Below are 12,203 nucleotides of genomic sequence, written 5' to 3'. Positions count from 1 at the left end.
AACATCAGTAGGAGGCTTGAATTCTGGTACGGTATGTTCATTAATATGACTTTAAAAAATAATGTGCAGAAGTGTAACTGTAAATAATATTACTGAATAGGAGCACTATTTACTGAGAGTTTGCAACAAAAAAAACATTGAGATCTGCATTTATTTTATACGTCCACACAGTAGAAGTCCATGTACTATGATATTTCAGTCCAAGCAAAGAGAGGTGAGGTGAAAGTGCATATTATTTTTATAATTTCTTTATTAATGTATTTGTAGGTGTAGCCAAATTCTTATGAAGAGAAACACTACCCCACAGTGGTTAGATTTTCTCTGTGCTCCAAAATGTTTTCCTGTGTCACACAAGTGGAAATACTTTTGCCCCCCGCAGAAAGATTCTGTAAAAGACAAAAGCGCATTTTTACATACGTCATGTGAGCAATTTAAATTAAGGTATATGTGTAATAAATATAACCTCCACTGCCAGAAAGGGTTTCGTCTGCCTTTAAAAAGAAAAGAAACAATGCAAAAGGGGAAAAAATGCTTTAATTTAATGCAAATAAATTTAATGATTTCTTTGTACATGTTGGCTATAATATAGCAAAAGAAATACCAGAGCCAAGAAATAATAATAAAATAAATAAACATATTACTCAAAATTTGTCCTCCATGTTTATTGGTGCTGTAAGTCATAGCGAAATATCTGATATTGTGAAAACATTTAAAAAGTCCACTGATTGTTTTGGTATTGATATGGTATTACTTGAAACTGTTATAGAATATATAGTGCAACCTTTCACATACATTTGTAACCTGTCCTTTCGAACTGGTATGTTTCCCTCAAAAATGAAAATAGCAAAAGTTTTTCCCATCTATAAAAATGGAGAGAGGTGTCAATTTACCAACTATAGACCAATATCACTACTTCTGCAGTTCTCAGAAATCTTAGAAAAATTATTTGTTTAAGGACTTGATAAATATATTGAGAAACATAATCTTATCTTTGATAACCATTATGGCTTTAGAGCAAAAAGGTCCACTTTGAGGGAGTTCCATCACTGCCACTTTGGCAGTGATGGAACTTGTAGAAGGGATATCTACTACATTAGATAATAAGAAATATACTGTTGGTGTTTTTATAGACTTAAAAAGGCATTTGATACAACTGATCATAGTACATTAATGAATAAACTAGAGAGATATGGTATGAGAGGGATAGCGTACAAGTGGATGAGTAGTTACCTGGATGATAGACATCAATATGTGCAAGTCAATGATGTAAAATCAAATCAGTTTAAGGTAACTTGTGGGGTTCCTTAGAGCTCTGTGTTAGGCCCTAAATTACTCATATATAAATTATGTAGTAATGTTACCAAACTGTAAAAAAAAATAAATAAATTTAAATTTAAAAAAACAAAAATAATTATTATTTTGGCACCAGACCAATGAAAAATGTGGCTACAGTTGGGGATCAGTGGCTCCGGGAGGGAGTATCGTCATGCCGTACAAGCTGGCTACAGCGACTTATTTCTGGCTTCCCATGGCTACTGGATTCACTTCACCCATTAATTCAGGACTTTCTCCTCAACGCCCTGCACCTTCACCCTCCGACTCCAACCGCTTACCTGCCCGGCCCGCCGGGGGATTCCCTGCCCGGCCCGTCGAAGGACTTTCAGCTCGGTCCGCCGGAGGATTGACTGTCCAGCCCACCGAAGGATTTTCTGCTGAGCCCATTGGTTCTGCCTTCGAGGAGGAAGGAGCACCCATGCCGCCAATGCTCCTCACGACAGCCAGATGCCAGACATGTCCAGACGTGATAATATGACTGCAAATAAAAGGCCAATGTTCCCAAAAGGTTGATTCTGATAATCTGGACGTAGCGTTTTCAGTGGGAGAAACGTTTTGTCACTCATCCAAGTGACTTCTTCAGTCTCAGCCTACTGCAGGTTTCCCCAACCTTATAAACAGATCAGTGATCAGTGGTCTTTGATCAATGGTCTTTCAGGGGGCTTGTTTCAATTATTGCACAATGTACTATTTATGGGTCTACCTTACAATAAAAAGCGCCTTTAGGTGACTGTTGTTGTGATTTGGCGCTGTACAAAATTGAATTGAATTGAATTGAATTGAATTGAATTGAATTGAATTGAATTGAACTGACCTCTGGCGGAGACGTCACTGGCCCAGATGGCAGTGTGGCAGTTGCAGGTGGTTCAGCTGGTGGCGGCATGGAAGTCGTGGAGGGTTGAGCTAGTGATTCAACCAGTGGTTGAGCCATGGTTGGTGGAGTCACAGGCGACGGTGTGGCTAGCGTTGATAATGGCACAGACAGCTGGATGGGCTCTCCTAAGCCTCCGGCAGGAACAGGTGGCGGCGTGGAAGCCGCAGAAGGCCGGACAGACTCCTCAGAGTACCCAACGGAGACAGACGGCAGCATGGAAGCTGCAGACGGCTGAAGCTGCCCCCCAGCACAAACAGACAGCGGCGTGGAAGCCGCAGACGGCTGGATGGAAGCCGCAGATGGCTGAAGCTGCTGTCATGATCCCCCAGCGAAAACAGATGGCTGGAGCGGCTCTCCCGATCCCCCAGTGGGAACAGACGCAGGGCCAGCACGTGCGGAGAACTCTGGCTGAGGCGAAGAAGGCTGAAACTGCGCAGGGCACAAAGCTGGCTCAGGATGCTGTGGCTGCACAGCATAGACAGTCTGTTCATGCAGCAACAGTGAAATGAGGTCCATTAGTGGCTGAGTGAGCTCACCAGTGCACTCGGCAGATGATGGAGGTTGCTGGTTCGGCTCACCCGAGCTCTCAGCGGAGGCTGGAGGCTGAGACGACGCGGCTAGCCTCCCAGGTGGAAAGGCTGTGCAGATCTTGTTACCTCTAGGGGCCACAGGCTCAGCCTCTGATGAAGCCCTGGGAAGAGATTCAGACTCTGGGGGGCCTGACGTGGCCGAACAATGCATAGTCTCGGAGTGAACAGTCTCAGGGGTGACAAACTCAGAGTTAACAGTCTCAAGGGTGACTGACTCTGGTTGACTGACCCTGGGCTAACAGTCCATTCAGCTTGAATAAACAGCCTCCGAGGAAACAGTTCTTTTACTTTCAGCCAAGGAACAGGCACGAGTTAAACAGTCTATCTTCTCCACAGAATTGGAAATAGCATGCATAGAAAAAACAGACTTGGAGTCAAAACACTCAGACTTAGAAACAATCCAATTAGTCTCTGACAGAACAATCTTTCTTCATCTTCACAGTCAGAAGGAGTACTAAAAAAAACGTGTTCAGTCGCCACGGATCCGGGCGTGGATGCTGCTTCCTCCTGGCCGAGGAAATTGAGATGATTGGAGAAGCTGGGGAGGACGGAAAGATGAAGGTCGGTAATTTTCACCCGAGTCCTTCTATATCTCTGTGGCTGAAAGGGAGTTTAAACTGGTTTTCCTGTTGTTGCCATACAAACGGACATTGCAAGTGGCTGATGTCGCTTCTTTGCCTGTAATCTGGTCCAGTGCACATGGCCACCTCTGCTGATAGATGCAGGTAATTCTTGATAATCGATTTCATCCCCTGTGTCATCTTTATCCTCTGGCTTCTGAGTATCACTGGCAAACCATATGCTCCTTCCAGCTTCTGATCCAGTTGTGTCCTCTTCCTCTATTTGTCCCACTATCCTAGCATTCAACAAGCCAGTCTTTGTCCACTTTATTTGTTTGTTCTGTTTTGCTTTTCCCTTGGACTTCTGACGACCCTCAGTTTTCTTAGCATGTTTCTTACTGAGAGCCTCAATCTCCTCCTCATGGTCATTATCAGTGTCTTATTCTTGACTCCCATAATCTGAGTCACTCATCCTCTCATTTTTTCTGGGCTTCTGAAGTCCTATTGGAATCCCGTGATTTTCCACACAAACACTTCATACTGCAGCTCTCCCGGCATTGTGCACACCTCCTGATGAAATCCATAAATCCACTTAGTTATTTTAAGAGACCTACTGGCTGAAGGATGTGTCCTAATATATTTGGTTTTTATATTCTGTTTCTTTAGTTAAATAACAGGAACAGGAATAGCTTGAGTGTTATGAATGAAAATATCACACTGTCTAAACTGTGGTGTGTCATACCCAAACAATGTCACTAGATGCTTCTAGCAGTGAAAATACAGTCAGCTATTAAGTGGGTGCCATAATTAACAGTACATTTATTGTACTATTCGGAAATAAAGACCTCAGGCCTTGGAGTAAACACAGGCATGGAAAGCGCTCCAACCGTAATGGTAATAGGTGGAATATGGGAGGAATGCTTCATCTGTCTCCTTAGTCAGGTTGAAAGGAGGTATTTAAGTGTGTCTAACATTGTTTTGCATCCTGAATGAAACATTTCAGTGACATTTGCGTTTATGCTATCCTCGTTGAGTACAGCCAGCACTGAACTGGTCTAACCCGGACTACTGTTTAAGGAAAGGCAACCTTGGACTGGAAACTGATCTATGTAAGGAATATGTAAGGGTAACACCTCCTGGGTCAAGGTGCAGTTTCCCCCTCTAGGGGCGAGGGTACCTGGACCTGGGGTATAGAGTATGTTTGGGGAGTGTGATTGTGTATACAGTGTCTATTTATGTCTGTCTCCACGTTGGGTGAGTGCTCCTCCCAACACTCACTGATTAAATCATAAAGGAATAGAAAAATGAGCGTGGGGGTGGGAATGGATGTTCATATCTGTGTGTGCCTGTTTGTCTGTGTCTATATGTCAGGTCGGGTATTACACGCCACCTCCAGGGACATCTCAGGCCCTCCAAGGTATGGAGGCCTATCTCCCCTCACTACTCTCCCTGCCAATGGCTGATGCCCTCAGACATTGGTGCATTAGTGGTTCTTGGTGTCTGGGGCTGGGTGCTCAGGTATGCACCGGCTCACTCCCGGTGGCTGTTTGTTGGGGCCTGGCGCTTGTGGCTCGGTCAGGCCCCTTCGGGGGCCTGGGGCTTGATCCACTCTGGCACAGCTGGCTGCCAGCGGAGCTCGCGGGCACGTCACTGCAACCCCCTCTGGCTCCTGCTCCATGGCTGCTGGGTGACCCCTCGTCTGGGGCTCCCCTTAGCTCTTTCCGGGAAGGTGGCACGGTTGCCCCTCCGTTGGTGTTCCTTGGACTTTCGCACTCTGGGGGTTTGATTGATTGATTGATTGATTGATTGATTGATTGATTGATTGATTGATTGATCATACTTTATTCATCCCGAAGGAAATTGGGTTAAGGCTGCCAGCCGTGCCAGTGCCGTCTTACCCTTCCGACCATACATACATTACACAAACATCACATGGGGAAGACAGGTCAGAGGGGTATAACATGGAAAAGCACAACATGAGGAAAGATAAGGAGAAAAAAATAACTCCCCCCAGACTGAGTTTCTGGATGCCTGGAGCCTGGATCTCCTCCATACCTGCTTCATGCCCTGGGGGACAAGGCTATGGCTCCCCACACCCTCTAGCACATCGTTACATGAAGAAACCTTTTGAATACATGCGCGCTCATGCTCACAGGTGTACACACAGGTGTTCACAGACACAAACTACACCTTTCTTGGCTGCTACCTCAAAGCACACTGTGCGCTGTCGATCTTATGTGCTGTACAATAATATTCAATATTTAGTATTTACTGTTATATACACATAGATTATCGCGATGGTGTTGTTTATTATATTGCTCTCTTTTTTGCCTGTTCTCTTTTTTTTCTCAACAGGTGATCCAGGTGAGATATTCTTTTTTTTTTTGATGATGTGTTCAGGGAAGTAACAGTCCTTTCACATTCCAGCTGCATAACTTTGAGAGAGAGACAGAGGGAGAGAGAAAAACCTGTTTCCAAATTCAGTTTTATTCACAATGGTATCTCTCATTCCTTGTCTTCCTTTCTGGTTATGTTTTCTTTCTGTCCCTGCCTTCCTCCTCCCCTCCGTGTTATTCTCACCTCCAGCTCCCAAAACTGCAGCCTGGCTGACTCATCACTGGCCTTGCTATTAGGCTCCTGCCAACACTCACTGATTAAATCATAAAGGAATAGAAAAATGAGCGTTACTGAGCAAACTGGGCCCTATGCATGTGCCAGTGATAAATAAAGAGAATACCTTAAACAAGGTAATAAAGCCTGCACAGGCAGTGGGGAGTGGTATGTTTAAAGCATATTTGACACCTTAAATTCTCTCATGTCCGGCTGGTACATAACACACATAACAGATGTACAGCGAGAGGATGGCAGAGTATAGACACGAGTTTCATCTGTGTTATTTAAACTGTCATTACAGTGATCATGAGCTCTACAGTTTAAGCTATAATAATATATTTATTTTCCATTAGAGGGCAGAAGAGCTCCAAAACGAGTTGAGAGACACACACAGACCTCAAAATGTTCTCACCTTGTAAATATGGCAAGCGTAGCTGACTCATGGTAAAAGATTAGACATCTACCAAACACTGGACAACATTACAATCCCATCCAGTGTTGAGGAGTAACAGAATACATGTACCGGCATTACATATTTAAAATACAAAATATGAGTAACTATATTCCGTTACAGTTAGCGTTTAAAAAGGTGGTATTCAGAGTACAGTTACTTTGTTGAAATAAATGGATTACACGGCGGTCTTTTCCTGTTACACGTTAGGCTATGCCCTCTCCCTTTCTGGCAATTCCACACCGGTGGAAACCCAAAGAAAACACGCAAACAAAACCCAAACAGGCTCTAATGCCTGTGTCTCAATCTCAATGTGAAGAAATATTTTTTAAAATTATTATTCAAAAAATTCTTTAATATAAAGACAATAGGCAGAGTGTTACAGGCATAGCCCTAAAGAATGTAGACTCATGGGCAGTGTAGTCCGTGCTGCAGGGAGAATGGACTGCCATACCCGTATCTGTGAGCGCGAGGGAGGGAGAAAAAGGAGAGTCGAAAAGTACGAGTTGTCACTGACCAGAAACGGGAGATGGAAGCATGTAAATATAATAATAACCACTGAAGCCAAAAAGAGTGCCTGATGAGCCCAGTTGTAAGTAAGCAATTAAGACTCAACTGTACACTGTGTTCGTGTTTTCCTCCGAAACAATACGTTGCGTTGGAGCAGCCTTTCAGCGCCTCTCTCTGTCTCTCGCTAGCAAAGTTGACCCAGACAACAAAGTAAAGCTAGTTTTCGGCTACGAGCCCAACACGGAACCTGACGTATTAGCCAGAGGACCCTTTACTACGCGGACCTGTTTTGTATACGCGCGGAATAGTTTACTATACGAGATCGCTGCAAAAAGTGCAGCCTTACCTAATGTCCACCCTACTGTTACCCATTTTATATTAAGATTTATAAATCTTGTTGGTATTGGTATGGTGAATAGCCTTCAGGAATAGTAATAAATTACACAGGAATAGTACATTCATGTAGTTGTAAAAAGCATGATAATATATTAAGTAATCCAAAGTATTCAGAATACATTACTCTCATTGAGTAACTTAACGGAATATGTTACAAAATACATTTTGGGGCATGTATTCTGTAATCTGTAGTGGAATACATTTTAAAAGTAACCTTCCCAACTGTTACGTGCCAAGAGATGTGGCTTTGCTTTTGTGTTCTATTTATCTTTCAGGTGTCAAGCCTCCACCTATTGGCCAGTTCGAAGTTGATTGGCATGTGTCTATTGGCTGGTCTGGGCCCAGTTGGCCAATCGCACTCTAAGGATCACTACAAATGAGCAGCTCCCTGGCAAGCTGGTGGCTGTGGGAGGGTGGGAAACTGCCGCAAAGCTGGAAGGAAGCTGTGGTGGTACCCATACGGAAACCTGGAAAGGATGTCACAAATCCTGGAAATTTTAGACCTATAGCATTAACATCGCATGTTTGTAAAGTGATGGAGTGTATGATAACTGAAAGATTGACGTACTATTTGGAAACTAGAGGATTTATCTCTAAATATCAAAGTGGGTTTAGAAGAGGGGGGAATACTATGGATCCAGTTTTATGTTTGGAACATGAAGTTAGAAAAGCACAAACAAACAGTGAGAGTGTAGTTGCGGTGTTTTTTGATATAGAAAAGGCCTATGATATGCTGTGGAGAGATGGCCTACTGATTAAACTCTGTAAATTGGATATTAGGGGGAGGATGTACGGGTGGATAATGGATTTTTTAAAGGGGCGACATATTCAAGTGAGGATTGGGAAGGTTTTTTCTGAAAGGTTTTTGGTAGAAAATGGTACACCTCAAGGGAGCATAGTGAGCCCTTTGTTATTTTCTTTGATGATAGATGATGTGTTTAATGATCTAGAGGCAGGGGTGGGATGTTCACTTTTTGCTGATGATGGAGCAATATGGAAGAGAGGGAAAAATATAGAGTATACTGTGAAGAAACTGCAGGGAACAATTAGAAGAGTCGAAGAGTGGTCTTATAAGTGGGGTTTTAAATTTTCAGTTGATAAAACCAAGGTGATGTTTTTTACAAGGAAGAGAGTTGGTAAGGATGTCAAGCTTAAGTTGTATGATCAAGAATTAGAAAGGGTGAGTAAATTTAAGTTTCTTGGATTGTGGTTTGATGAAAGGTTAACATGGGCTGCACATATTCAGAAGGTGGTGGACAAATGTAAAAAAGTGTTGAATATAATGAGGTGTTTAGTTGGGAGGGACTGGGGAGCGGATAGGAAGTCTTTGAGGGCCATATACACTGGGTTGGTCAGATCACTGTTGGATTATGGGTGTGTAGCATATAACTCAGCAGCAGACACAACTCTGGTAAAGTTAGACCATATTTAGTATCAGGCACTACGAATTTGCACAGGTGCATTTAAAACAACTCCAACAGCAGCTTTACAGGTGGAGATGGGAGAGATGCCATTGGGACTGAGAAGGGAGCAGCTCATGCTTAATTATTGGGCTAATTTACAGGGCCACGGGCAGGATCACCCAACGCATGAAGTACTTAAACCTTGCTGGGAGAAAGAAAGGAGGGAAACGAAGAGCTTTGGATGGATTGTGGGGAGACAAGCAACAGAATTTAATCTGGATCAGTTGAACATTAGTCGCAGAGTGCCGTTATCGGCAGTACCTCCATGGCTACTTCCTGATGCTACAGTAGACTTAACGTTGTTGAACAAGAAGAATGAGGATAAGGCATTTACTTTGAACTCTCATGCGGTACAGGCTTACATTGACCAATATTATAGTTATGTTCAAATATATACAGACGCCTCAAAGAACACAACCGGTCAAACCGGTGTTGCAGTTGTGGTCCCAGAGTTTTCGGTGGAAATGGGTAAAAGGATTAGTGATGGACTTTCTGTATACACTGGGGAAATGATCGCAATATTAATAGCTGTTCAGTGGGTGGAAGATGTGAGGCCATTACATGCTGTCATTTGTTCAGATTCAAGTTCATCATTGGTCAGTCTACAGCATAGTCACTCTGACAGTAGAGCAGATGTTTTGGCGGAAATTCAGCAGTCACTTTTCCGGATACACATGATGGGATTTGCAGTTGTGTTTTTATGGGTTCCAGCACACTATGGAGTATGGGCGAATGAAAAGGCAGATAGAGTTGCAAAGGAGGCCGTAAGACATGGGGTGGTTGACATGGCTGTTAGTTTTGGCCAAGCAGAGATACGGAGTATGGTGAGGCAAGATATGAGAGCAAGATGGCAAAAGCAGTGGGAGGAGAAAAGGAAGGGACGATGGTTGTATAAAATTCAAAGGAGGGTGGGAGGAATGAGAAATGCAGGACGGACTAGGAGGGAGGAGGTGATCATATCCAGACTGAGATTTGGACATACTGGCTTGAATAATACATTATTCATGATAGGGAAACATAGTACCGGAAAATGTGATTACTGTGGGGTAGAGGAAACTGTAGAACATGTTGTGTTGCAGTGTCAGAGGTATCAGGTTGAGAGGAGACAATTGATTCAAAATCTCAGTAACCTAAAAATCAAACTGGATCTTGTTGATTTGTTGCGAAAGGAATCGGGAAGTAAAAGTTATCAGGCCTTATTTCAGATTTTAAAAGAGGGGAACCTGTTTGGCAGGATTTGAGGGTTTTTGTTTTTGTTTTTTGTTTTTTTTTTGAGCGTCGTTCCAGACCATACTCCATACCAGTTGGTGGCGGTAATGCACCTTTCAGTTGTTTGCCAACCACCAATACAAATGTAAGAAAGAAGAAGAAGCTGGTGGCTGCTGGCTTCTGCTTTATGACAAACATTTGTGAACAGGCTTCTTTGTATTGTGTGTGGTGGGAGGCTGGACAGGTAAGCTGGGGTACCCTATACACTGGTTGCAGGTTTTAAACTGTTAGACACACTAGGTTATGCGGTTGATGCCACTTTTGTATGTTTTCACTGACTTTTTGTCGAGCAGCTAGGTAGGCCTTTTGTTTTGCATTTTTGTTTTAGTTAGGCCCTGGAAGCTATCGACCTCTTTTTGTTTTATTACTTTCTTTGATTTGGCTCAACCGCCCAGTCCTCCTCCCCCCACCTTTTTCTGTTGTTAAGTTGACTATCAAGGCAAGCAACCAATAAATCCTGCCTGATTCTTAACTGTCCTGTTGTCCTCCTCCTTCATTGATTGTGGTTGTCCGGTGTTGCTGTCTCCTTCCTACCTTTGCCTCCACCATGGTGGGGGGGACGTAACACCAACACTGATCCCATCATAGTGCTTTTTCTGGCTCGTGGCCTTCAAATGAGATGAGGAAACAGAATTACTGATGTGACACCCTCTAGTGGCAGCACAGCCTAATTTGTACAAGCTTTTTTTCTTGTTTAGTTATAGGTAAATAGTTAAAAGTTGTTAGAAGATTTTGTGGCTTGGTGTGATGAGTCCTTCCTTTCACTGAATGTGTCAAAAACTAAAGACATGATTATTGATTTTAGGAAGTCCTATTATAGCTCATCACCTACTATTATTACAACTGCTGATATTGGGATTGTGGAGAGTTGTAAGTATTTAGGTGTGGTGCTTGACCATAAACTGTGCTTTGAACCTCATGATGCCACTACTAAAAAGTTCAGCAAAGACTGTTCTTTTTAAGGAAAATTAGATCTTTTAATGTCTCATCTGAGATGTTGTCTTTATTTTATAAAAGTTTTATTGAATCCGTTATGCCTTTTTGTATCTGTAACAGCTGTTGAAATGCTAGTGTTTCACTACTAGGTAGACTTGTAGTCAAAACCGCCTAATCTGAGACCAAGACCAGAGGGTATCGAGACCAAAACAAGACCAAGACCAAGTAGACGAGACCAAGACCGAGACCGAGACAAAAAAAGTCTTTAAACTGCAGCCAGATGGTGCTACGTTTACGGGTGTCTGGCATATTTATGTGTTTTTGCTTTCGCACAGCCCTCCTCACCGTTGTCTACTGTCTCACTCACTTACTGAGAGGACAGACGCATGCTCCACTTGACTGTCGCGTCTCTCACCCTCTCTGTTTTTTACATAATGATATTATCCTATATCCTCGCATGTGATTGGCCACAACATGGAGGGATTGGAGCATAGCTGAGCCACTGTGTGAGAGCTGAGCAGCAAAAGGAAATTAAGTGAGGGTAGAAATGACTGAAAGATTATAAGGCTCTGTTTTGAGTTTTGTTCAAAAAAGAATGACTTCATATAGGAAAAATAAATAAATATCACATATGCAGGACACCTTAAACTGTATCAAGACACAGGGACTAAACTCCAATTCAACCAGACCCAGAACTGATCCGGAATTAAAACAGGACTACAACAGTTCAAAATCAGGACTACTTAGAACCTAACCAAAACAGAACCAGAATCAAAACTAGATGATAGTAGCACTAAAAATCATCATAGACCTGCACTACACTTATTTTTTAATTCTACCAAAGTACACTATTTAGATTCAGAAAAGTTTATATAATTATTTAGCCTTCATAAGCCTGCATAACTTAATAAATATAGAATTTGAAAAGTAACAAATGGTATCTAAAAAGTTACACTATGTACTAGATACATGTTCTGATGAGTTTTGGCAAACAACCATTTGACTAACATGTGTGTCTCACCTGCTCTTGTTCCATCTCTTGTTACATTACCAATAAGTTTGATGTGTCACATGGCCCTCTTCCTATTGAAAAAACAAAAGTTGTATCCAAGATGGCCGACTTCTAAATGGCCACCATGGTCACCACCCATCTTGAGGAGTTTTCCCCCTCACATATACTAATGTGCCACAAACAGGACTTTAATA

At 42.6% G+C, this 12,203-nt stretch overlaps 1 protein-coding gene across 1 annotated transcript; it reads right to left on the bottom strand.

Annotated features, from left to right (window-relative positions):
* Positions 1-1,660: 1,660 nt before the first annotated feature.
* Positions 1,661-2,535, bottom strand: LOC112847042 (proline-rich protein 36-like). Its single transcript, XM_025907759.1, has 2 exons — positions 2,150-2,535; positions 1,661-1,813 (listed from the first exon to the last, which is right to left on the bottom strand). Exons 1-2 carry the CDS (start codon positions 2,423-2,425, stop codon positions 1,661-1,663), a joined length of 429 nt encoding a protein of 142 aa, XP_025763544.1. The 5' UTR covers positions 2,426-2,535.
* Between the last annotated feature and the right edge of the window lie 9,668 nt (positions 2,536-12,203).

Source organism: Oreochromis niloticus, linkage group LG1 (genome assembly GCF_001858045.2).
Source record: "Oreochromis niloticus isolate F11D_XX linkage group LG1, O_niloticus_UMD_NMBU, whole genome shotgun sequence".
NCBI classification, from domain to species: Eukaryota; Metazoa; Chordata; class Actinopteri; order Cichliformes; family Cichlidae; genus Oreochromis; species Oreochromis niloticus.
Note: the sequence above shows the minus strand (reverse complement) of the source record. Positions and strands in the feature narration are given on the sequence as shown.